A 25,181-nucleotide genomic window follows, 5' to 3' on the forward strand; every position below is an offset into this window, starting at 1 on the left:
CACGCAGGCTCATACCCACATTGGTGTTTAAATACGAAGACCGTTAAAAGGGTGAATGCATCTTCTGACATGTACGCAAAGAAAGACATGCAGTTCAAATTGTGTTTAAATGTAATCAAAGGTAAGCACACAGAGGCCGACACAGAGACTGATGGAATAGACACACACATGGCAGCATAAAGCTGGAGACACAAACCACAGGCCATCCATTTTGTATGTTGAGTTGACAAATGTAAATGTGCCCAAAGGACAGGAGGACTAAATGAAGATGCATTACACTGGCGTGTTTGCGTGTGTGTGTGTGTGTGTGCATGAAAAAAAGAAAACAAGGACAGCCAACAGAGAGAGTCATGATTAATGTCCATTTAAACATCCGAGCAATCAACACTTATTCCTGTACTATTCTTGACTCTCCTCTCTCCCATTTGGAAGCACATATTTGAAAAATTTGAGATTTTATCAAAAAGAAAAAAGTTTGAATACTTCCACAATATGAGCTATAAAGGAAGATTACACTGCAATGTGCTAAGGAAAATGATTATTTAATGCTAAAAATACACTTAATCTTACGACATGTGTAAAGGGATAGCCAACACTTTATTTGGAACAGTTTTCTGTGGAGCATGGGGGAGCTCACAATAGCAGACATTCAAACAAAGCAGGGCCCTTTTCCTCCCCCGCTGACACACAGAGAAATAAAATTTACAGTCCGAAAGGGGTCAGAGACTTCTTGGCGCCTCTCGGCCCGGGTCGGATGGAGATGGGCACGAAGTGGTCCGCCTTTACTTAGATAAAAAACAGACACCTTTGCTATAAATCAGGAAGTCCCAACTTTCTTTGGGGGCCTGAGGGAGTTCTAATTGGTCGAAGAGCAGAACGCCTTCTTTGCATATATTAAATAGGGAAACGCCTCTTTGGTTAAAGTTTCAGGGCAGCACCGGAGAGTGGCTGAGAGAGTTTTTTTTTCATCTTTTCTCCACGTGGGCGCCTTTGTCTGTCTCTGTGTTCGTTTGTCTTCCCTTGTGTGTTTTTATTTTCATGAGAAAATGCATATCTCTGTATCTCTGCAGCTTTGTTGTCGATTGCTCTGTATGAATTAAACTCTGTGATCTGTGACGTCATTCTGTTTCGCCGTACTTTTGCAGCCGTGATGACATCCGCTCGCGACCCGGCTAACAGGAAGAAAAGGAGAGCCATGCTTTTTTCCAAAATTTAAGCTAACATAATAACTTTTCTCCTTAACAAATGCTAAAATAAAAAAATGTGGTGGCAAAACTACAAATAATCGTTCCATCTTTGAGGAGCATAACAATTAAATGCTGCTTCTCCACATTTATTTATTCCAGGTGTGGTCTTAAAATACATCTATAAGCGTGGCTCCAATTAACTTCTAATAGACTATGGTTCGCCTATTAAAAGTTTCCAAACCATAACATCAATAATTTCAAACAACAAAAGTTTGGTCTGATTCACCTTCCGATGGTGAGAAGACAAAAAACGTAATGTGTGTCTTTTGATTCAGTGTGTGTATTCTTCTGGTTCCAACTGTAGATTATTTATGTATCTCCCTCTCAGACTGCCGGCCCAAGCCAGAACTCATGTCTGTCATGTGTGAGTCTAAGTGAAACAACAGTCTAATTTACAGACTTGAGTCCCCATCTCTGTCAAACTAATGAAAAAAATCTCAAATTATGCCTCCCATCTCACAGAAGCCACATGTTGATATGCAACAAAGATGAAAAATAAACATATTGACCTATCTCTTTTCAATTTAACACACATTTTCTTAGGAAATAATGGCAAGATAAAAATAGATTTAGTGTGCAACTCTAAGCACAGATATTTCGTGCTCTCAGCCCTTGTGGATTTGTACACGTGTCTTTGTCATTGTATTTGAGTATTGATGAGGCAAGTGATGTTGATTCTTGTAGTTTTTTTCCCTCACCGGTACAACACAGCCTCAGGGCAGGACAGTCTTGCCATCACGACTCTGGTCAGGTCAGGGTTGTCATAGCAATGATGACAAGAAAAAAAAAACACAGAATGTGTTGGCAGCACTCTTTGGAAACCAGAAGAGATTAGAGGCTGGGAATGGATATGGTTCTTAGATTTTTGAGCTTTTTATGGATGAATAGGATGCTGTTTTATCAGCAGCTCTTCTTTTCCTTTGGATCGTCTGTCGTAGAAATGTGTGAGGACCTTCGGTAATCATTCTAAAAGGGTTCATGAATCTAAGTTCAGAGAAAAAAATGACAAGCCTGTAGAAAAACGATATTTAGTTTTCCAGTTTTAGATATTTTCTATTCAAGTAATCTCTGCGATGCACTTGTAAATATTTGTGCAATGCATCATTAAAAAGAGTGATTGAGTCTGAGTCTAAAAAGTTCTTTTTTTAGGCATGGCATTTTTCTTTGTGGTTCAAGCATCTGTTCTTTAACTGTTTCAACCTTGCTATAATAGATATGTGTTATAGTTTTCTGAAAAACATAAAATTTCTGTACATAAGTGGAGTACATGCCATCCATCCAAATCTTTATTCTTACAAGTGGAGCATTTTTAAATGAAAAGCCAATTTCAGAAGGAAAACATGCTGTTGCTGAATTTCAAGTAAACAGAAGTGGGATACTGTATATTTTTACTCACTTCACCAGACAGCCTTAAATAAAGGCTGTCTGGTGCCTTTATTATTATTCAAGGTCATTATTGCTATTAGCAAAGGCAATTTATATATATATATATATATATATATATATATATATATATATATATATATATATATAATAAGGTCAGTTGTTTAATATTTAACAAAATTAAAATGAAAATTAGTTCCCTCCAGATGTCATATTTCTTTTAATATAACAAATAATTGGATAGCCATTCTTTGTTGCACAGGAAAATAAAATCATAAACCTTCCCTGGATGTACAGAGATTGACTGATGTTCTCTCTTTTTGTCCCCTCCAGCGCTCTGTAGCCTTAGGCTAGGTCACTGTTGCCATAGCAACTGCTGTACAAGCCAGGATTATTGTTCCCAAAAGTGTCCTGTCATTGTTGCATGTACCAATAGCCAAAACTAGTGTGTTTGCCAAAGATCTGTCGTACTGTTGTGCCAAATTGAGTTTTGTACTATGATTGAGGTTAGACACAACAAAATCTGACTTACAATTGATTCATTGAAGTTTTAAAAACAGAAAGCATTCAAAATGTTGGTTCACATTGATTATATGGAGAGATACAGAGCAACATTATATGAGTACAAACTAAATAAGGGACAGTGAAAGTAGAATAAAGATCAATGCAAATAGATTCTGTATGCATTCTGACTGATATGCATAATCGACCTTCAAAAGAAAAGATTTTATTCCATCCAAATCTGTTTTGCTGCTAAAGAGAATTGACGTATTACCTGACTGGATTAGTGCAGTTGTTTTACTGCCATTAATGATTCCTTGTCAGTTGCATCGCTATTACACAGACAAAGCAATTATAATTTCTAAAGGGCAAAATGTTGACATCTTTAGTCAGCTTCCAGCAAACTTTATGCATGGGGTCTCAAAATGAGAAGCATGAAAAATAATAATCCAAAAGGACACCTGGAGATTATCAATTTGATGTATGTAAATAAACTAATCTTGAGCATGACAATGCAGGTCAACCTTTTGTCCTTATGTTACAAGAACAGAAGTGGTAATAAGAATCCGAAAGCATCATAATGGAGCCCGCATGACTCCGTCAGTCCTGTTGTGAAATAAAGGGGGAAAAAATGGGGCTAAGGGGAAATGTATCGTACAACCAGGAAAAAGGCATAAGAAGAGAGGAAGAGAAAGGTGGCAGAGTCCCTTTTAACAGAGCACAGCAGGTCTGAAGTGTGAAAGCCAAAAGAGCCTGAAGCCTGAATCCCCCAAGCTTCAATTTAACAAGTTCTGTCTAGAAGTAATGGTTCTCTTAGCTGTGTGCTGCTTTAGGTCTGAGAAAGTTGTGGATTATTTTTTGATAACTCTGAGCTGGTATTGCACTAAGGCAGGGTTGACATTTCTCATCTTGAACAATGTCTATGATGTTAAAATGGCATCTTAATTATCACTATATTTACTCTGCTGACGATTTACCATGATTTTGCAATCAAAATAAACACATTCATAAAAAAAGCAGATATAAAAATGCGAACCGTTTTTAGAGGCTTTTTTGTCACAGTAGCCATGTGTCCCTGCTCTGTGGCTGATGGTAAATACTTGTCGATTCTCTTGCTGCTGATTATTATGGTGTTGGCCTTCCCAGCATGGGGATATTGTGCATTACCATCTTATATATCCTGGCTCCCTAGTCAAACTGGAAAGGCTGTGGAGAGCTTGTGTTTAACAAAGTGTCGCTGCTACAGTGATTACTCTGTTTAGCAGATGATTGATGAGAGGCACTGCTGGAAATGTCACTTGCCTTGCTAATATATTTTCCACTAAGGGAGCATAGGAAAGGCAGCGGTAATACATTTTAATACATCTACTCCAAGCGAGCAGAAATGTACCTTTTTAAGGGATTGTATGGCAGTAAATGGGGTTTTGGGTTTGTTTTCTGCTGGAATACTGTATATATATATATAGATATATGTTTTAAATTTAAATTTTCACACCCAAATTCTAGACTACACTGTGTTCCAAATTATTATGCAAATTGGATTTAAGTCTAATAAAGATAAAAAAAAATTGTTGTGCTATTAAATTTATAGATGGTATTGTGTGTCAGTGCTCTTTGAATCACTATAATTAATTTCAGGGAGCTGGGTTCATTAGTTTGTCTGATGTCTGGTGTCTGGTAGTGGATTGTTGGTGGATGGCCACCACATCCCAACACGGCTGTGACGTCAGCAAGGAGGTGGTGGAGTCATTTTTTGGGCTGAAATCATGGGGAGAGAATCATTGGTTGGCCTCTTCAGAGTCCCTGAATGTGTGAAAATGACCTCAGCAAAGTATATGGACTTTCTGACTGATCACTTTCTTTCATATTTCAAAAAGAAGAGCCATACCTTCAGTAGCAAAATCATCTTTATGCATGACAATGCACCATCTCATGCTGCAAGGAATACCACTGTGTCATTGGCTGCTATGGGCATGAAAGGGGAGAAACTCATGGTGTGGTCACCATCCTCCTCTGACCTCAACCCTATTGAGAACCTTTGCAGTTTCCTCAAGCAGAAGATCTGAGGGTGGAATGCAGTTTATATCAAAACAGCAGCTCTGGGAAGGTATTCTGACATCCTGCAAAGAAATTCAAGCAGAAACTTTCCACAAACTCACAAGTTCAATGGATGCAATAATTGTGCAGGTGATATCAAAGAAGGTCCAATGTTAACATGTAACTCGGTCTGTTGAGATGTTTTTGATTAAAATAGCTTTTGATTTTAGTGCATGTGACCACTTAATGCTGCACATTCACAGAATGACAGTTTGCAGTTCTTTATAATCCATAAAATGTTTAGAAAATCTGCTGAGCATAATAATTTGGAACAGTGCATTTTGAGTTTTTTATTTTTGATAAAAATTCTGTTCTCATGGGGAGCTTTGTTCAGTAAAATTAGATTTATACTGTAATAGTTCATGACTTGAAAATTATACTGACCATCATTTGCATTGACCATTTAAGAAAATCTGAGAAAATATCACTTGCATAATAATTTGGAACACGGTGTATTTTTCCTCAGGGTTTGGGGAATATTATCACATTATAAATATTAAAAAATATATATTTATATCAGAGCACATTTGATATTGCTTTTTAGTTTTTCCTCACAAAGCAGGAAAGCAATGTGCCTCTCCCTGTGATTAAAAATTATATTTTTTGCCTATTAGTATTTCACATTATCTTTAGTTTTACCAGGCTCGTTATTTAATTTTGTGCTCATAAGTCTGTTGAGCTGTGCACAAAATGTGAAAAACTTTAAAGTCTTTTCTTGGTATCCTGCCTAGTGTCACATTGTCTGTTCACATATTAAAAGAAGCAGCAGTCAGCAGGTGACGAGAGGCCTCTGATCACCAACACCAATGTTTTGTAGTCATAACTAGCCAAAAGCCCCACTGCAATTTGCTCACATAGAGTTGTTAAATACAACATGTCAGTGAAGCTGTTAATACGTTTACATTATGGGGGGACCTGCTGTGTAGAGAAGTCCATCTAGCTCAGGGGCGTTGACATCTTTCCAACCGCAGCGCTCACCATTAAGACTCGCAGATTATGGGAGAATGCAAATTTCTCTTTTAATAAAACATACAAACTGTGGGATCTGAGTGAAGGTGTTAATGGATTATGGATTGGACCCACTGAGGAATCTTTTTACATTCTAACTGCAAAAATAATGCTTCCTTTTCCTCATTGAGGCTATTTCACTACATAAACTTAGAATGAAAAAAATGTGCTATGAGTCACTTTATCAAGACATTGCCAATATATTTAGAAATGTACTTAATAGGGTTGTAACAACTCCTAGAGTGATTCAAGTACCTTGATTATTAAAATTCCTCGAAGAAAATTATCTGCCTCGGAAATAAATTTACCACCATCCTGGTGGCAACAAATGAGTGGAGGAGCACATTGTGGTGGTATAGCTGGTAGATGTTTCTGTGTGACAGAGGAGCCACGTCCAGTCGTTCACATGGACTCAAAAGCTGTTAACGGCTGTGAAAAGTGAGAGTTCACCTATTAAATTGACTAAAGATGAATACATAAACTTAAAACTGGAGTATAGACATGTTTTCTTACAAAAGTCTTTGTGAGCCTGCCTCTTTATTATTAAATTGAGTAAAATTTCAGATTATTGTAAAATTTTTGTCCAGGTTAACTTAATAGGTTAGTTGTTATGGTTACGTTTTAATTTTCTAAACTACAGAAAAGTAATTGTTATGGAACCTCAAACATGAGAAATTGGGCCGATGTTGATATCCAATACTAATACTGCTGTTATGGCAGTATTTTAGTCGATTACTTGATTAATCATCAGAATAATCGATAGAATACTTGATTACTAAAATAATCCTTTACAACCGCTCTAGTGCTTATTATACAGAATACTGTTTTAGCCTTACAGTGCAATCATTGCTGGGGAAACATACTTAATGATATATATTTAGAGCTCTACAAACTGATATTTAATTTTTTCAGATGAATTTCAAATTCTTCCCATATTCCTATTTGGCAATATGCACACCGTCTGACATTTGTTCTGGTTCCGCTTGATTTTAACTTTGCAGCCCTCTGGAAATTTGATAAGAAATGCGTGAGTTTTGCCAAGTTCATCACTCAGTACATCTGTTCCAAATGTGGCTGGTGGCATGTTGCATGCTAGGGGTACAAATACTCTACATTTCACTACAGTTGTTTTTTCTGGGAGAGAATTTTAGCTTTTATACTCATAACTTAAATATGATTCATATTTGCACATTTTACAGACCATATCAAACAGCAGTTGATGTTTTTTACATCTATTTTTATTTGGAGTAAATGTAGTTATATTGGACAAATGTTTCCTAAAACTAACTTCTGCCCTTGAAGAATGAACCATACTATGGAAGCCACTATGTTAGAAACATTGATGTTACATTTAGACTTTTTAAGGTTTTTTTTTTTTGCTAATAAAAGTGTTAAATCTGTTGTGCCAACCTGTTAATAGCCATCAGTGTTTAAACTGTAAAGTCTTGTATAAGACCACTGCTACAGGGACCCACCTGTTGTTGTCGTGGAGTTGCATGCAGCTTAATGGAGCTGCTCTACACACTGGTTGCAGTTAAAATGTGTTCAATATGGTTACTGTGGCCCATCCTCATGCAGCCAATGGACTCAGGATATTCATCAAATTGCTGTAGATCAAGCAGAGATTAGCCGATCAATGTGGAACGAGCGCTCCTTCCAGAGCCCCATAATGCTCTCTGAAACGTCATCAGCACAATTTTTCTCTCTCTCTTGTTCTTTGTCTGACTCTGTCTATTTCTGTTGTTGATTTTACCATGAGACAGATGCACTACCATACTTGATAGTGCTGTAGTGTTGCGCATAAAACGTTGTCAGAATCTATTTATGCCAATGTTGCCATTTTGCACCAATGCACCAGAGTGACTCCTGAAGCGAGTTCAGTTCATGCTGAATGAAAGGCATATTACAGAGCAGAAAGCAACCAAGGCTCATGTACAAAAGATTACCATGATAATCAAACATTTGTCTAACTTAATATCACCCACTTACTTAAATAATATAAACACAGCTTATATTTTATGTTGATTAAAACCATTATTTTGTATTGCATAATTTGAGGTGATATTTTTAAGTCTTTTTCTCTTTCAGCTCTCATTTATTTTGGCAGCACCTCGACTTTTTGTTACTATTCATCTGCTTAGGCATCTTCAGCAGGCCCGTGACAGATCTGCAGGCAGATGGTCTTGTGGTAGCTGGCAGCAAGACCCTGTATAAGTGCTTCACATGATACACATCTGAGCTGTCTGCACAGTGACCGTTGACTCTAGCAAGCAGGCCTGGCCTGTCTTCTATGCTTAGATTTCAACTTACCAATGTAATCTTTGGAATATGTGAATTGTAAGTATGCTAAATAAAAGGGTGTAAAACTATTTAAAGAATCAACTTTAAAACTCTGACACTGTATGTGTGGAGGCAGCAATGACAAATTGAAATGATACTGAAGTACACTGAAATGTAAAGAATATTGATAGACAGGGAAAATAATTTAATAATTTAACAAACTACTTTCACTCCTTTCTTCCTTCTTTTAATATTTTCTCCATTATCTTCCATTTTCCTCACCTTTTTAATAAAATGTGTCAATCCCTTTGTTATTTTTACTCATTTATTCAAGTTTTTTTCCCCGTTCTTGTCAAACTTACATCCCTTCTAAAATATTATCCTAGCTTAGAGTTGCAGAAGCACACATATCCGCCCTAAAGGTGTAAACAGCTGGCACTGCAACAGAGGAGCTGTAGAGATGTACCATAACTCCATGGCTAGCCCTAATCTAACCAAGATCTAAATCATCAATTAAGTGTTTAATGAATGTTATGGGACCTGTAATTAAAAAAAAAAAGTCTAATGGTAGCACATGTATACACACAAATATAGGAATGTCCACAAAACCACAGAGATAAACATGCTGGTGGTCAAATTCTCCATTGAGAATTGCTGGTGCAAATGGATAAAATGCCTCCTCATTGCCTCACAAACCACACAGCTGCGGATGCAATTCCCAAGTCAAATTGTTGGCTGGGAAGTCAAAGGATGGTCATGTTCTTGTGGCTGCCATAGTACAATGAGTCGCTCAGCTTCCTTGCCAAACCATGTGAATGAACAGAATGTACACTGGAGGAGTGAGAGTGAAGTCATTTTTTTAAATATCAAACTGCCATTCAATTCAGCTAAATCAGTATTTGTTTAACAAATTATTGGATACACAATTGCTACTTGACAACAATTCAATCTATTCAGTTTGATAGACAACAGACTTTACTGAAAATGAACAGATTGTGAACAGAGTGTGTACATTTCCAATATTGTTATAATTTTAAACATTGTTTCTACAAGTTTGGATTTTTTATTTCCACAAAATGTGTTTAATGAGAAGACTAGAGGAAAAATTATCTTGAGTACTCTTCATGTTCACACAACCCACACAAAATGTCCTCAAAAACATCTGACCAGTTTTTTTTTTGTGCTGTTTGGTTCAGATTTATCATTTCTCTTTCTTTTTTGTAATAAACCCTAATGATCTCAAATCCCAGACACAACAGAAACAGTAATTTAGTATGACACAATCAACATAATTAATTCAATGCATTTGTTTTCTTGCATTTTGTTTATCATCAGTTCTTTAAAATTACGAGTTTTAAACAGTGGAATAAGAAATTATCCATAATGTTAGATAAACAGTTTCATGACAAAATAAAAATGTTGACCATTTTTAATGTAAAATGTTTTTCACGTAATTTGAAATTTACTACAATTCAATGATTGCTTGTTGTACATCAGCATTGAATAAGAGTGAAATTTACTCACTTACTTACTAGTTGCTGTTGTTTCTTTTAGAGGAAAGTTGACCTCTGTTGTACTGTGTCCTTTTTTATGCAGTAGCCTTCTTTCATGAGGAAAGATTTGCTGAAGGGGTAACTTCAGCAAATTTCTTCGGGCCATTCTGAAGAAACAAAAAGAAAACAAATAATAATAATAAAAAAACAGCATATTATGAACTTATAGTGTATTCTGCTGAAAAACAGTATCTACCAGTAAAGCTGTCTGCGTTCTTAGTGAATATATATGGATACAAAATCCTTTTTTCAGTTCTTGTCGTTATAATCCCAAAGTGGTCACTCCAAACAGTCTGTCCCAGAGCTTGGAATTTGTACAGCAGCCCTGCAGGTTATCTACTGGAGACAACAGGGCTTTACTTTGTGGATCTGATTTAAAAGGCATCTGTAGCTCTGCACATGATTTGCAGGGTAGTAGCAATACATTTGAACACTATATCCAGCAGAAATCCCCCCTGATTCGTTTTGCTGTCTTCCTCCGTTCAAATGAGGGAAATCCTCTGTGCACAAGGCAGGTATTTTTTTTCTTCCTTTTAACACGCCAGCCTGGCAGAAGCAGAACTCTGCTGTCCAATATGTGACTAACGATGTGTCTTTGACTGCTGATTCTTTTCATTTTCAGTTATTTTCATTGCTTCCTTCCGTCCTACTGCCATGTGCTTCAGGTTTAGTGTAAATTCTTGGTTGGCTTGTCTGCCTCACCTTATTAAAACAAAGCAGGCAAGGCTGCATGTTTGCTCAAAAGACAGCAAGGCCAGTTGACTGTAAGTAACTTGCTTCTGATGAATGACTACATAAAATCCAAATAATGAGTCCATTAGAGTAAATTATAAATGTTCAGAGTCTATTGCAATTAGTTCACCTAAGATTTAGTCTGACAAAAAATAATTTCCCTTCTTCATCCCATCCTGCTTTCTTTTCCACCTTCAATCTCTTTTCAGCCTGTCTGCCACTTCTTACTGTAAGTCTGTCACTTCATCCATATTTTGGTTTAAAACCTCTTGCTGTCTTCTTTACATCCTCCTCCCACCCCTTCCCTTCCTCTTTCTCTCTGTCCTAGTTCTCAGGGTCTCCAGGATGAAGCTTTGTCTAATTACCATGCTGGCGTTTAATTGGAACAGCACACACAAACACGCAGATTGACTTGCTGAATACCCCTTATGTGCAGACACACTCTGCTCTCTATCCCATACAGATAGACACACACATCAGAGCCATTAAATATACGCATTACACACCAAGCAAGTTAACATGCTCCAGTTATACAAATACACACAGCGTACGCTGAGGTTAGAGCCTGTGGAGTTCGTCCAGGTTGTATTGCAGCCACTGTGTATCTGGCCCTTCTGTGGAGCTAAGACGCGTTGGCTACAGTCACAGTTGATTTTGGCCTAGTTAGACCATGAGCTGCCTGTAGCAGCTCCCACTGTAGAGCTAGTTGTGTCATCTAAGAATGGGCAACAACAGATGCACATCGGAGGCAAAACGCCAGCCAGACATCTAAATATCATGCAGCGACTTTGGAATATTTATAGGATCCTAGAAAACCATGCTCACTTATCTTTGGTATTTTACAGTGCTGACTCTTTGTTTTGGTTTTTGATCTGTTTCAGCTGTTTTAACTTTGGAAAAGGAGGTTTATCCTGTTTATTACAAATTTAAGGTTCAAAAGAAATCTGTATCAAAAAGATAGAAGTTTTGATTCTTTTACATTTTGTTTCTTTTTTTTATAAAATGTGAATAGCTCAATGGTGATGAAATATGATAAAGAAGGCAGTTAACTGTCTAGCACCTTACATTGGGAAAATGTATTTCTGTTTGAGTGTTTCAGCTTATTTTTCTTAAGATTACATACATAAGACGTAGGTGAAATTATTTATTAGAAATTATTTATTAGAAAGAAATACTATTTGTTTAACATTAAGGTATTTTCTTTTTTCCTCCCCTCTGCATTTTAGTACTGCCCAGCCACACGTGTGGCACTCCTGGCCTTATTCCGAATGGAATTATTCATGGATCGAGATACAACATGGGAGACAAGATCCGATACAGCTGCGAGTCGGGTTTTGTGCTGGAAGGTCACAGTACCCTCACATGCATTGTGTCACCTGGCAGTGGAGCACAGTGGGACTTCCCATCGCCGTTTTGTCGAGGTATGTTTATTCTACCCTTCCGTTTAAAATATCATCAGTGTTGCTGATTTCAAACTGAGAGAAAATTGATTGCTGTTAATCTGGTAAACGTTTTTTCAGTGAGGCCGACTCAATTCTGCTCTAGCTGCATCTTTAGTTTTAAAAGTAAAATAAAACTTTGGGGGAAGTATAATAATAAGATATATAGTGAAGGTCATGAGAACTGAAGGACCTTAATATGAGGTCATGAGCTGAAATATGAGAAGCCCCAGTGTATTGATGTTCTTTAAAACTCATAAAGGTCTGACTCCAATTACTCTACAAACTGCAGCATGAACTGGATGGAGCCCAAAATCCCCAAGCAAAGACCCCTATTAATAACCTGGCACTCCACAGATGAGAACACATATGTGATTATTTGTAATGTCAGACAGAGCCAGTGTTATTGTTAAGTAGTTTGGTTCAAGATCGGTCAATTCTTCAGTAGAAATGTGAGCTTTAGTCAATGAATAACCAATAAAATGAGCAAAATAATATATTTTTAAAGATGTGCAAGCATGTTACACTATTCTCTAAAAGTTTTAAGCCACCCACCACTCTGTCTTTCTATTTTGTTTCCAAGGAGCAAGACTTTTAAGTATTTTTAAAGTAGCTTAGATTAATAGTACTTCAAGGTTTCTGAAATGTTCCACTTACATTTTAGCTGGTTTTATTTTTTACTTATTCACTGTCCAGCTATTGCCAGTAAATTGTGCACAGTGCTCAAAAATGAGCAAGTGAACCTTTGGAGGACAAAAGAAGGAAAAAGATCTATAGCAGATGAGCAATATCTGAAAATACATCTTTAGGAAAATAAAATCAAATCCAACAGATGCCTGTCACCCTTTAGCTGATCAACTGCTGTATGCCCAATTGTTTTTTCCTTTTGGTAATCACTTAGTTTGTGCAAATGGTGGGTAGTAGAGCTATACTATATATTACAAATGTGTTGTTACTGCAATATCACTGTGCTTAATATGCATATCACAAAGAACTATAGTTTATTTTATCAGTCTACATATATGTAGACTGATAAAATATGTTTATTGTACATAATTATATAAATACAATAGAGTACTATGCCTGGAGTATATTTTGTGACACTAGTTGTTCAATTAAGCATTCAATGTCTTAGATAGTAAGAAGGTAGTAAGATGGTAGTCAATAAAAAACTACTGCTAAGTTGTTCTATTGCCAAACAGAAGAAATCATCCAGAAAAAATAATAAAAAAAGAAAAGAAACAACTTGTTGCTGAGTTGGAAATAAAAGTATTTTAATTGCATCAGTTGCATAATTTACTCATTATTTCGGTTCTGTGCTTGAAAGGAACCCAAAGCTGAAACACATTAACACTTATTTTATTATGTTTATTTATCACATTTATATCATATCGTTATCGATTGATTCACTAACATTATTGCATATCAGATGTTTACCTAATAATGAATGCAGGTAGTAAATCTCCCACATCACAGGTCACCACAGCATAATACAGCCATCACTATGTTTCAGCCCAGAAAGTATGTTTTTCTATCAAATAGATCTTGTATTAAAAATATTTACAAGGAATCTAACCCTTATTGACAAACTGCAGCTGACACACTGAGAAATGCCATCCTGCCAGGGCAAAATGCCCACAGTGCTCTGGTAGTGCAATGTGGGAGCTGTAGTCCTGGAGCAGCACTTAAGCTCTGTGACCTCCTGTGGTGAGCTAATATGTTTTTGTGTCAGTGAAATGGACAACTAAAAGAACTTATAGTCTTCAAAGTTATTATCTGTGTCTATTAGCATAGACAAATAGGGCTTTCTTTCTGGGGTTTCTCCAGGCTTGTATTGGTTCAGTAAAATCCAACAGACAAACATTGTTTTATAAACATAGGGTTTGTTAGTACAGAGTTCCTCAATACTCAAGCTATAATCTTACACTTTTTTAATTTTTATATCTGCATGTTGTGATGGTTAATCTTGGAAAGGTCATAAGGACGCACGGCATCCAATTTCATAGCTATGTTGATGACAAAGGGCTTTATATTGCTTTATCTCCTGAAGATCTACAGCATATAGATGAGCTTTTATTTACATTACATGTTAAGTAATCCACAGCAGATGATATACACAGAACAATGTTTTAATATGAAGCAAGGACATTTGGAGATAGAAACTTGCAGTGTAGTTCTAGACTTAGAACAAAGATGCAATAAAAATCCAATAACACCTTTTATTTTATGACAGACTATTTCTATCTTGGTCCAAAGCAATGTTTTATGACTTGCTTAATTTTCAGCCAGCCATTTTCTGATGGAATGCAAATAAAACATTTTACTGCACACTCTATTTCTTCAGAGACACCCGTTTCATTTTACATCAAAAAGCAAAATTTAGGTAGAACAAAAACCTTTTTTTGCATCTTAATCTGCCAGATATATGAATAATTTTGACTTTTATTATTCATAAGAAGCATATCAATCATTGTAATCTTGTAAAAAGAAAAGAAAGAAGCAAACAATTTTTAACTTGACACATTTACACAAACTGAATTTCTTTTGAAACATCTGTGTTATCTTTGTTATTTTTGGAGACTGGAGAGAATGTCAAGATATCGTGTCTTTCTGACTCTTTTTTTCTCCTCAAAACAAAGAGCCTACACACAATTTAAAGAAAATTTAAACAGAAAATTTGAGATCCACAGCTTATTAATTCACATACTGGTGATTTTACCAAACAAAACATTTTTCTAAAAATAGCTGTGCACCCAACTATAAATATTTGCCTGAAGAGCAGCCAAAGTCCAAAGAAAAATTGAGTAATCTCCAGAAAGCCTGAATAAATACATATCAAGGTCACTTCAGCAGCTTACAGGCATGACCAGATCCTTAAAAATAAAATAGAAAGAAGTGAGGGATAAATCAAGTTTTTGGTACAGCACAATAAATGGGTAAAATACTTCAAAATGTGCAAACTATTTACAAAGATTCAGCAATTGTTTGAAAATATTTTGATATGAATAACCATGTTAAACCAATGATACAAATTCAACAAAAACAAACATTTTACGTTACAATATAAGATGTAAGAAAAAAATTCAGTATTATCAAGTTCCCTTTTTTATGCTCATTTTTCTATTTATGTCTGTCATCTTTAACCAGCGGAGGGAGCATGTGGCGGTACGTTACGAGGCACCGCAGGTTCAATCACCAGCCCCGGATATCCAGAGGAGTACGACAACAACCTGGACTGCACATGGTCAATCCTTGCTGAACCCGGGGACACTATCGCTCTTGTTTTCAATGACTTCCTATTAGAAGACAAATACGACTTTCTGGAAATCAGCGGGACAGAAGCACCAAGCATATGGTAAGACTCTTGTAGTAGACAAATTTCAGTGCTATGGGAAAAGGAAAAAAAAAAGAAAAAGAGTTGTTAAGGACAAGGGAGTCTTAGTGGGAATCAACAGGACTTGTCCAGCACATGCTGAGAGCTTTGTACACATGGAGAGAAAATTGATGTGCACAAGCACCATTGACATTTAGAAGGTTAATTACTGTATATATTAATACATGCTTTGCTATTAATCAAAAAATGGCAGAGGATAGTACTAACAAAAAAATGGGTTTGGTGGAGGTTTAAAAAAATAAAAAAACTTGTTCTTTTCAGCAATTTGTTACCAGTGAAAAGAATAGTTGCCTTTTCAGTTCAATTTTCTTAATAACTAACACTCTGAAGAGCGTTAGTTATTAAAATACAACTAATAGTGTTGTTGGGTTAGACAGCAGTAACTGCTCATTGATTAGCTGCACAGGAAAGCAGGTGATGATTTGTCATGTTTTTCACCGCCATTTTCTGTGATCGAGTTTGAAAATTGGCACTTCAGAGCACATTCTGCTTTTTAAATTTAGAGCACTGCTGGAATTCACATTGGTTTGCTCAGAATATCACACATATGCATCGAAGGCTCAGAACAAGCTGTGGAAGCAAAGAGACATGCTCATGTTTAAGCATTGAGGGGTTTTCACTATTTCAACTCACCGAGAAAATCCTGTGAGCAAAAAGCAGAAAAGGATGTTTGGCCTCAATAATAACAGATCTGCTGGACCAAATCTGCTTTAAGACTGACAGTAGATAAAAGATTTTCTATGCAGTTTTGGGATTAGCTTTTGCTCAATTTATCACAGTGATTTCTTAAAGTGATAAAATGTCTTTTGATTAATTATCTAATACCAAAAATCTACATTATGTTGGATAACATTGGACTAGAAAACATAATTATCTTACTTTAAAGATAAGTCATCCATCATGTGTTCAATTGAAATTATATAATAATAAAGCTTGAGTTATCTAAAATACTATTAAAATACTGTAAAGCAACAGAAAGTGTAAATTGTTTTCAGTCCAGTAATTAGGATGAAATGCTGCCCTGTATGTTTTTTTTAATTATTATTATTTTGAGTGAATGCAACACATCTGCAGCAACAAATTTTCTACATTTTCTATCTAAAAGCTCTTTATGAATGCAACTCTAAAATGGATTTCAAAGATTACAATTTTCTACTCCTGTGACTTTGACCAATGTTTTCCACATATAAAAGTAGCCTATGATTGTGTCTTCTTAAAGAAACGAATTTGTCAAGAGACAAATCATTCTCTAGGTCGAAAAGAATAGTAAATGGAAAGGAAAGCAAAGGAGAATAATTGTGCATTAAGTGCTGTCACTAACAGAGCAGTACACATCGTCCACATTATCCTCTCGATACTATTGTTTATGTGTGTGCATGTTTGATGTGTGTCACGCCTTAAGTGGCCCTCTGACAGGGTGAGCTGTTGATCGTTTCACCAGACTTTGACAGATTACACACACTCAACTACTCAAACACAAAGCCTGGTCCTGACAGTGTAATATTGAAGAACCCCTGTCAGCCACACACTGCAATACAGGGAGAAGATTCAACCTTTAGTAGTGAGATTACTCTCAACATAGCGCTACCTTTGTGGTCATCTTAAATTATCAATCTATTGTTCCTAATTGACAATGCAACACAATGTTGTGTACAATTTTGTATCAAAAACAAAATTATTTAAATTTTAAGCAGATTAAATATAAAACTCAAACTACTAGTGACATCTTCCAGAGGCTTTTAGCACATATTGATACAATGTGTGGTACACTTTTCTACGGAGGAGGAATTAGAAGTTGATAGACATTTCACTGAGAGATGTGGTCAGGCCATTTTAAAAATGACTGACACCTGACATGACCACGCCGACAGGTCTTTCCTGTTTATTTGGGGCTTCTTCTGATTGGTTGTCCCAAAAGCAATTTCCTGTTTCATGTTCCTGTCTGGAATCTGGCGGGGTTGATGTGATGCCGTAGCTGTCACATACACATACTCACAACTAGGTGAACGGACAAACACTCATGCATAACATAAAACCAAAGAAGCCCTCGCAGACTGGGTTTGGGACTCTTACATTATATCTCTGAAGGCTTAAAGTTGTGGCTTAAAGCCCACATTTATTCTTGTATTCTGATATTTGTTACACACAAACCAATAACCTGGAAGAGATTGTTATAAATTCAATAACTTCTGTCAATAACTTCTGTCCTATTCTAATTATGTATTTAGTTATGTGGCTCTGTTCTTTGTCACAGTTCATGTTTATTCTCACTAAACATAGATATCAAAAAACTCTAAATCTGTTTTAGAGTTCTCCTACCTTGACTTTCACATTTAGCACAAATTTAGCTCAAGTTTGGCCCTGATGTCTCTTGACATTTTCTTTCTGACCCAAAATGGCTCAGGATTTACTGCAATTTTTGATTAGTGAATACTTTCAATCATGTAGAGTTTGGAGTGGTAACTTCACAGATTGTATATATTCATATCCATATTTAACAAATGTTCTAAAGGACTCAAGTCATTTCTGTTCAAGGTTCCCTGAAGGCATTCTTGGACGATGTTTCCAGTACCTGGCAGTCAACATTGTTTCACTAAAAAGGCCATATGCAATGACCAAATATACTTAACATTTTTTTTAGGAACATAATAAAATACAGAGGCCTGACAGATCATTACCTTAAGCATGGTTGTGCTTTACCAGCTTGTGTTTTGGAGGTCAGTGACACACAAGGACCAAGTCATCCACATAATGGAAAGCTGACCCTGGCTCACCAAATCTGGCTTTTTCTTGTACATCTGTTCTGACACTTTTGATTGGGTCCAGCAGTCATATTTTGCCAATTTGGGCAGCAGTACCTCTTATAGGATAAGACAACAGAGGCCAGCTTTCGCTTCCCACGTACATCAGTGTGCTTTTCCATGACAAGGTCAAGATCAAGCTCCAGCTGGATCTTGACCCTGTCATGGACAGCCAGTGACAAGTGAATCTGTCATCACTCGTTTTCTTTCATTCAACCGCTCTTGGTTGGTCGTGACTACTGCATACAAACAACATTCCTCAAGAGCTCCATTTGTTGAGATGCTTAAATTCAACTGCCTACCTCCATCACAAATTGGCTCTTGAATTAAACATGAAGTGGCAAAAACAAAGCCAAATTTAAAGTACAATTTGTTTTTCCTAAAAGCAAAACTTGAAATACAAACAGAAAAGATTTTAGCATACGGCATGCCAGTGGTTACATACTAATATATATATATATATATATATATTTTTACTTTTAAAATAGCATGATAATATTTTCATTATTGCAGTATTGCATGGAATGTTTTATTGCATAGTGTCAGCTGTTTCCTGGTTGCTTCCTTGTCAACTTATCCAAATTGTATCATTAGAAGCACTGGACAGTGATCATATAAGCTGATATGAACATACGTTTTAATAAAAATTAAACTAAAGTCTGTTTTAGGTTTCAAGCCTTAGGAACCCACATCCTTTATCTCAGTACAATAACTTCTACCCATCACCTTAGTTTCCATTCTTTTTTGTTAACCTTTCCAATATTTTGCCATGCCCTAAGCTCTTGCAGCACTCCCCCTGGCTATACCTCGTCTTTGCTCTTCTCTTTCTTGTCTCCTTCTGCTCTTCCCTTTTATGATTTCACGGCAGAGTATTACTGTTACTGTCAATTTCTTGTACTGAAAGAATCCTTTGTTTGCTCAAATACTCACTTGAATGACTGGCTTAGTTTCATAGTGTATCCCTCTTTTCTGTTCCATAATGATACCTGCATTAATTGGATTTTAAAAAAAAACATGTTTCTTAGTTCTGACATTTCATTAAAATGGATTATGATTTATATAGGCCAGACTTTCATAGAGACATAGATTGTGTTTGATTTAAACAGACAGGAAGAATCATAGAGTTCCCCCTTTCTATTCACCAACTTATTCAGATTTTTGTTAAATCTGATCAAATTTTCATAGATAGGTTTCACAGAGAGTTAATGGGATTTCTCCCCCCCTCGTTTTGTTTCTCATAAGTTTTGTTGTAATATAATCTTATCTAATTGTAAGTTCCATTAATGAATTGCTTTAGATGACCTTGTTACTTCACAATGTCAGGATGTTGAAAGATTTTCAAGCACATGGGTTTTGATGTTTCCTCATCATTTGCCTTTGAATTCTGAATGCAGTTTTTGAAAACAGCCAACGCGCCACGAACCACCAGTACTTCTGTTTCTCTCTTTTGACCATCTTGAAGCAAGGCTGCAAACTGCACAAGTTTTTTATTTATCCACAGTAGAAGAAGCAGGAGTTTGAGGTTCTCTCCCCGAAGCCCTGAAATTTCCTTTTTTTTTTTATCTGCTTATGCAAGATTTTTCATATTATTTACAGTCCAACATTTTCTTTATTTACCTTCACATCATTTTTTGCCAGTAAGGAAGATCTCTTCTCTTTTTTATTCAAGTGGTTTGTTCTGGTTTTGACTCTGTGACTAATGCAGCAGGTGAAACAGATTGTAGTTGCTATACTTCAGTAATTGTTGAGTTTTATATTAATAGATAAAACAAGCTGCATCTTTGCTTGTCAAGTTTCATAATTTTTTTTCATTCCTAGTTTCTCGAAGTTCACACTGTATATATTTATGCAAATATGTACCGGGAGACTTTCTACATTCAATCATGGCTAAAAATTATATTCATATAAAAGAGGCCTACTTATTTACACTTTATAAAACTAAAGAGCAGAATTTCCTTTCTATCAAACATTTATAGTTAAAGTTTCTGAATGTGGTTCTGTAACCTGTTACAGCCATACATTTCAATGCTATCATTACATTGTGAAATAATGTTTGTGATTATAGTAAAAGCAAAAATCCATCTTTCTTTGTGTTCATCAGTGATTCTCGAAATATTGTAAATAACTCTTCAAGTGAGCTTACAGTGAAATGTTTTTGGAATGTTAGTACATTGTTTACCTACAACCATCAATTTTTTTCCTGATGCGTAGATTTAACATATACCTCAAATATATTTCAGAAGACCCAGAGATCTGGGTCTAACTACCCTGAAGTAGACCACCAATTGCTCATAAAAGATCACCAGAACATTTCTGGTCAATTTCTGTTCCTGGTCCAAAAGAAGCTTAAGGGAAAGCTAGAAGAATAAAGTAACTAAACTGAGTAATGTGGTCACGCTCAGTAAATACTAACCCTCAGAGGACATGTGCGATTGTAAGAAAGCTAACCGTATGAACAAACCTCATATTTACATTGACTTTAAAGAGCTCAGAGACGGTCCTACAGCACATTTAGAGTAACCTTGTCCATCTGCTGGGACTTCCATGCCAGTTCCAGCCAAGCTTTGCCAAAGAAATGGGCTTAGACATTTTCACTCTGTGTCATGCATCTTGTCTGTTTTTCCATTTGCTCTCCCCTCTTGTTCTTCTGTTACATCTCATTTCACTGCTCCCTTTAGATCCTCAGCTTTCTCATCCTCTCCTGCTGTTTCCTTTTTTAGTTCTCCTCTTTTTATCTCCCCTCCTCCTTTGTGTTACCACCAGTCCTCTTTTACTCTTTTCTTCTTCTTGCAACACTTGTCCTGTTATTACATTTACATTTTAAATCATGTTTACTGCCGGGGTGTGTTTGCGTGTGCATGCAGTGTGTGTGTGCGTGTGGGTGTGTGTTGGTGTGTAAATGCGTGGGTGTATTACAAGATTAAAAGTAGCTTTGTAGCCCAGATTTGCTTTGAACACTTGAAACAAACAGCTATCTGTTGTGGATAATGTCTTTTAACTTTTCTGACTTGCATCCAGTCATTTATTTTTATAGAGCTATGTTTTGTCATTTTATAGCTGTGAATATCTACAGGGACTAGCAATAAGTTCAATGAAACAAGGCTGCGAAACGTACAGCCAGTAGCTGAAGCCAGTTGGGAGGGTATGGGCACAGAAACTGCACCCCAATGGTAGAAATGTATGTCTTTCTCTTTGAGCTAAAGTTTCAACAGACAGCTGACAGCCTTGCAATGGAGAACCTGTGCGTTTGTACAGAATAACCTTTGTTCTGTTTGTTTCTCTGTTTCTACTCCTTTCTTGTGGTCTTGAATTTTCTCTGGCTTTAGTCTAACAATTACTTCTCTTGTAAATTGGTCCACTAAGTTTTTGCTTTCCTCCCTGAATTAGTCTTGAGCTGTCAACATTTGACTTTTTAGTTTTACGATCAACAGGTATTTGTGTTATGGTTTTAATTTGTGTGGGTGTTTTAGGTCTTTTCTGGTTTATAGGTCTTGCCATATTCAGTTCATGTGATCATTGTTATCAAATAGAATTTTGTTGTTTTTTTCCAGAGGAGTTAATTCGTTTGTGTGGTGTTTTTTTTTTTTTTTTATTCTTCTGTTGTGTTCTTTGTGCAATTTGATGTAGTTCTCTTACATCGGTGTTGTTGGTTTTTCCTTTAATTTGTAGGTTCTTTGAGTCTTAATTGTCCCTTGTGTTAATTACTCTCCCTTTGTTACCCTTCTTGTGTTCTGCTATAACTGTTCCTCTTTGCCTCAAGATCATCTAGTTTCTTTTTCATTGTCCCTTCCCATCCTGATCCTGAGTCTTCTGGAGAGTTCGTCCTGCTGAAAGTGGAGTTTTCCTTCTCCACTGTTGCCGCTTACTTTCTTGAGATTGATAAGTGCAACAAACTCATAATTTTATAGAGTTTCATAGTTTTCCTTACACTTTTTTTTATCTGCTCAGCCAGAACTGAAATGTCTGGTGGAATACAATTTCTATTTTATCTTAAATGGTTCTTTATACAGAAGATAAGTTTGAATTAGACTAAAATGAGTGTCAGTGGATTTGGACAGGGCTTGCTTTATATTTCAAATCAAAATTAATTACTTTGAACTACATAAGCTTATAATTGTTTGAGTGATAATACTGGTCCACTTCTTTTTAGATAATGTACTTGGAGTAGATAAGAGTAATGTTGAAAATTTAGCCTTTATGATCACTTAATGGATAGTTATGAAGGTTCAAATCATGTAGAGTTATGCCACAAACTTAGGAAACTCCATTAAATATGCATTAAAATAACCACACAAATAAAACCAAGAATAACAAATTGATGTTTAAATTTTTAAAAATATTTTTTGTAAAGAGGAAGCAATTTTATTTTACATGTTAACACCAAAAATTGACATGGTTTTAGTAATTGACACTAACATCTGTCTACTAGCTGAGAAAAAGGTGGATCACCATCTAACAGCTAAATTCACAGCTTTTGCTTTAAATAACTTCAGTGAAACACTTCTTTCAGCCATCTACCACCCTTTGACATTGATTTAACCACCCTTTCCTCAATTATCACTTATAGCTGTGAGGTATTTGATGGTTTCCTGCATATGAAGCCTATTCCAAGTTATTCTACATCATCTCAAAGGAATCAGGATCTGGGATTTGACTTTTTTCTCAGTCAGTCCTTGCTGGTTGGTTTTGGATCATTATCATGTGGCAAAGTTCAGTTTTGCTTTAATTTCAGTTTTCTTACTGAGTGTCTCACATGTTCTCTTCACGTTACATTTTTAGTCTGGCCTTTGTGTTTTTTATGGAGAGCAAAGATTTCCTCCTTGCACATCTCCCGTTGACTTTAACTTGCACAGTCTCTATCTTTGTAGAGGCAGGTACCTTCATATCAACAGTGGCAACAACCAGCTGTAGTTCCTCTGACCACAATTTAGAGTTTTTGGATACTTCTTTTAGCATCTTTCCATCTGCTTTTAGGATGAGCTTACTTGGACAACTGAACCTGAGCATGCTAGCATTTGTTTGGAACATCCTTCCTTTTTTTTACAATGCAATAGTTGGTTTAAATTTTTTTTTTAGACCTCATTAAATCCCTTATCACATTCATAATCAGGCCTCTTTTTGAAGGCCTCAGACAGCTCTTTTGACCTCACCATGATGTTTACGCTCACTTCACAGTCAGGAGCACACCACACTGAAGGTCAAAGGTTTAAACAGGGCAGACAACTTTCAAAATACTGAGTAATTATGTCATAATTATGTGCAGCTGATGTGTTAGGCCTTTTTTAAACCATTTACAAGTAGGAAATGTGGCTGTCCAGCTTGATTTCCCTTTTTATTACATTTTCCGCATCATTTAAAAAATGGGTGTTTTCTTTGGATTTTACTGTTAATTTATATTTCTTAAATTTTCTGTATTACTAAATTTGATATAACAGTTAAAATGTTAGAAGAGCACACAAGGTGAAGGCGGTCCTAATTTATTCACATAATTGTCTATATATATTCTACAGAATACTTCAGTTGGCATGAATGTTTTACCTGCTTGAGATTTAGCATTAATATTAATTAATGAATGCAATTTCAAACCATGAAATACTTCCCAATTCTATTTTTTTGTCACCTAACAATTCAAGTATTTTTTTTTGTTTTCCCTTTTCCATTCCTTACCTGTTTACCATCACTTCTCTTCTTCCAACTTCACTTTCCTTCTCATTTATCTCTTCTGGGCAGTCTGCATTAGCTATGCCGTTCCTCATTTAGGTTTGCCTTTTGGTCTCTTCTTTTATCACTTTTGACCTCTGCTCACAGCTACTAAGTAACATCTCTACTCTCGATCATGTAAGTTACTCTCTTCCCCCATCACCTCCTCTCACGTGTGTTTCACCCATCAGTCTGTTTTTCTCTGTCTGTATTTTTCAGGCCTTGTCTCTGATTTTGACATGCTCTCCTTTTCTTGACAGATAGAAATGGCTGTAGATTTTTTTTCAACCTTGTCCTTCACGTCTTTGCTCTCCTGTCCATCTTTACTGCCACCCGAATCCTGCTCAGTAGTGTGTTTCATTTCCATTCAATGTGTCTCTTGTCTTTCTTTCCTTAATCAGTCTTTTTCTCTCTTCATCCCTCATCTGCTCTTTTTTTTTCTCTGTCAGTGTCATTCCTTTTTCCTTTACCTGTCTAACTTCTTGTCTTTTTCTACCTCCACTGTCAAATGTTTGTGAACTAGCCTAGATAATGGAAATCAAGGACAAAATGTAGGAGTTTTTGTTTGTCCCTATAAATCGCTTCAACATCTTGCTGATCTTTTCACATAATGACTTTATCTATTTCATTTAGCAAAGCTACATCATCCATCAACATGTCATAATCAATTCTCTTCATTTTCTCCTTGCCCTTTCCACAACTCTATTTTTCTCTACAGTAGCATCTAAATTACTCCCTCATTAGTTTGGATGCCCAACATAGTAATTATGAGAAAGATATCACATAATCAGGATCAAAAAGTTACAAGTGCACCAGAATATAACTGGTTTGAGCAACACATATGTACAGCTAATGCACCAGTATCAGTTTTCCTAAAATCATGAAGGTAAAGCTAAAATTTAATTTAATGTGCATGTTGAAATTGTTGCACTCTTATCTTTGAGGAAATCATTTTTGAGAGTATTGTTAGTATATTTTTTTCCTCTACTATTTTATACATTACAGAATGCAGTTGATTTCTAAAGAGAACAGCAAATTAACTTTTA

General features: G+C 36.1%; 1 protein-coding gene across 4 annotated transcripts in view; it reads left to right on the forward strand.

The window, feature by feature from the left end:
* csmd1 (CUB and Sushi multiple domains 1) overlaps window positions 1–25,181 on the forward strand; it is a 413,944-nt gene that overhangs the window by 200,310 nt on the left and 188,453 nt on the right. For all 4 annotated transcript variants that reach the window (XM_023332533.1, XM_023332535.1, XM_023332534.1 and 1 more), the window contains exons 4-5: window positions 12,028–12,222; window positions 15,388–15,595. In XM_023332533.1, coding sequence (XP_023188301.1) covers window positions 12,028–12,222; window positions 15,388–15,595 — 403 coding nt within the window. The remainder of the gene's footprint in view (window positions 1–12,027; window positions 12,223–15,387; window positions 15,596–25,181) is intronic.

The sequence above is a fragment of the Xiphophorus maculatus genome, chromosome 4, assembly GCF_002775205.1.
Source record: "Xiphophorus maculatus strain JP 163 A chromosome 4, X_maculatus-5.0-male, whole genome shotgun sequence".
NCBI classification, from domain to species: Eukaryota; Metazoa; Chordata; class Actinopteri; order Cyprinodontiformes; family Poeciliidae; genus Xiphophorus; species Xiphophorus maculatus.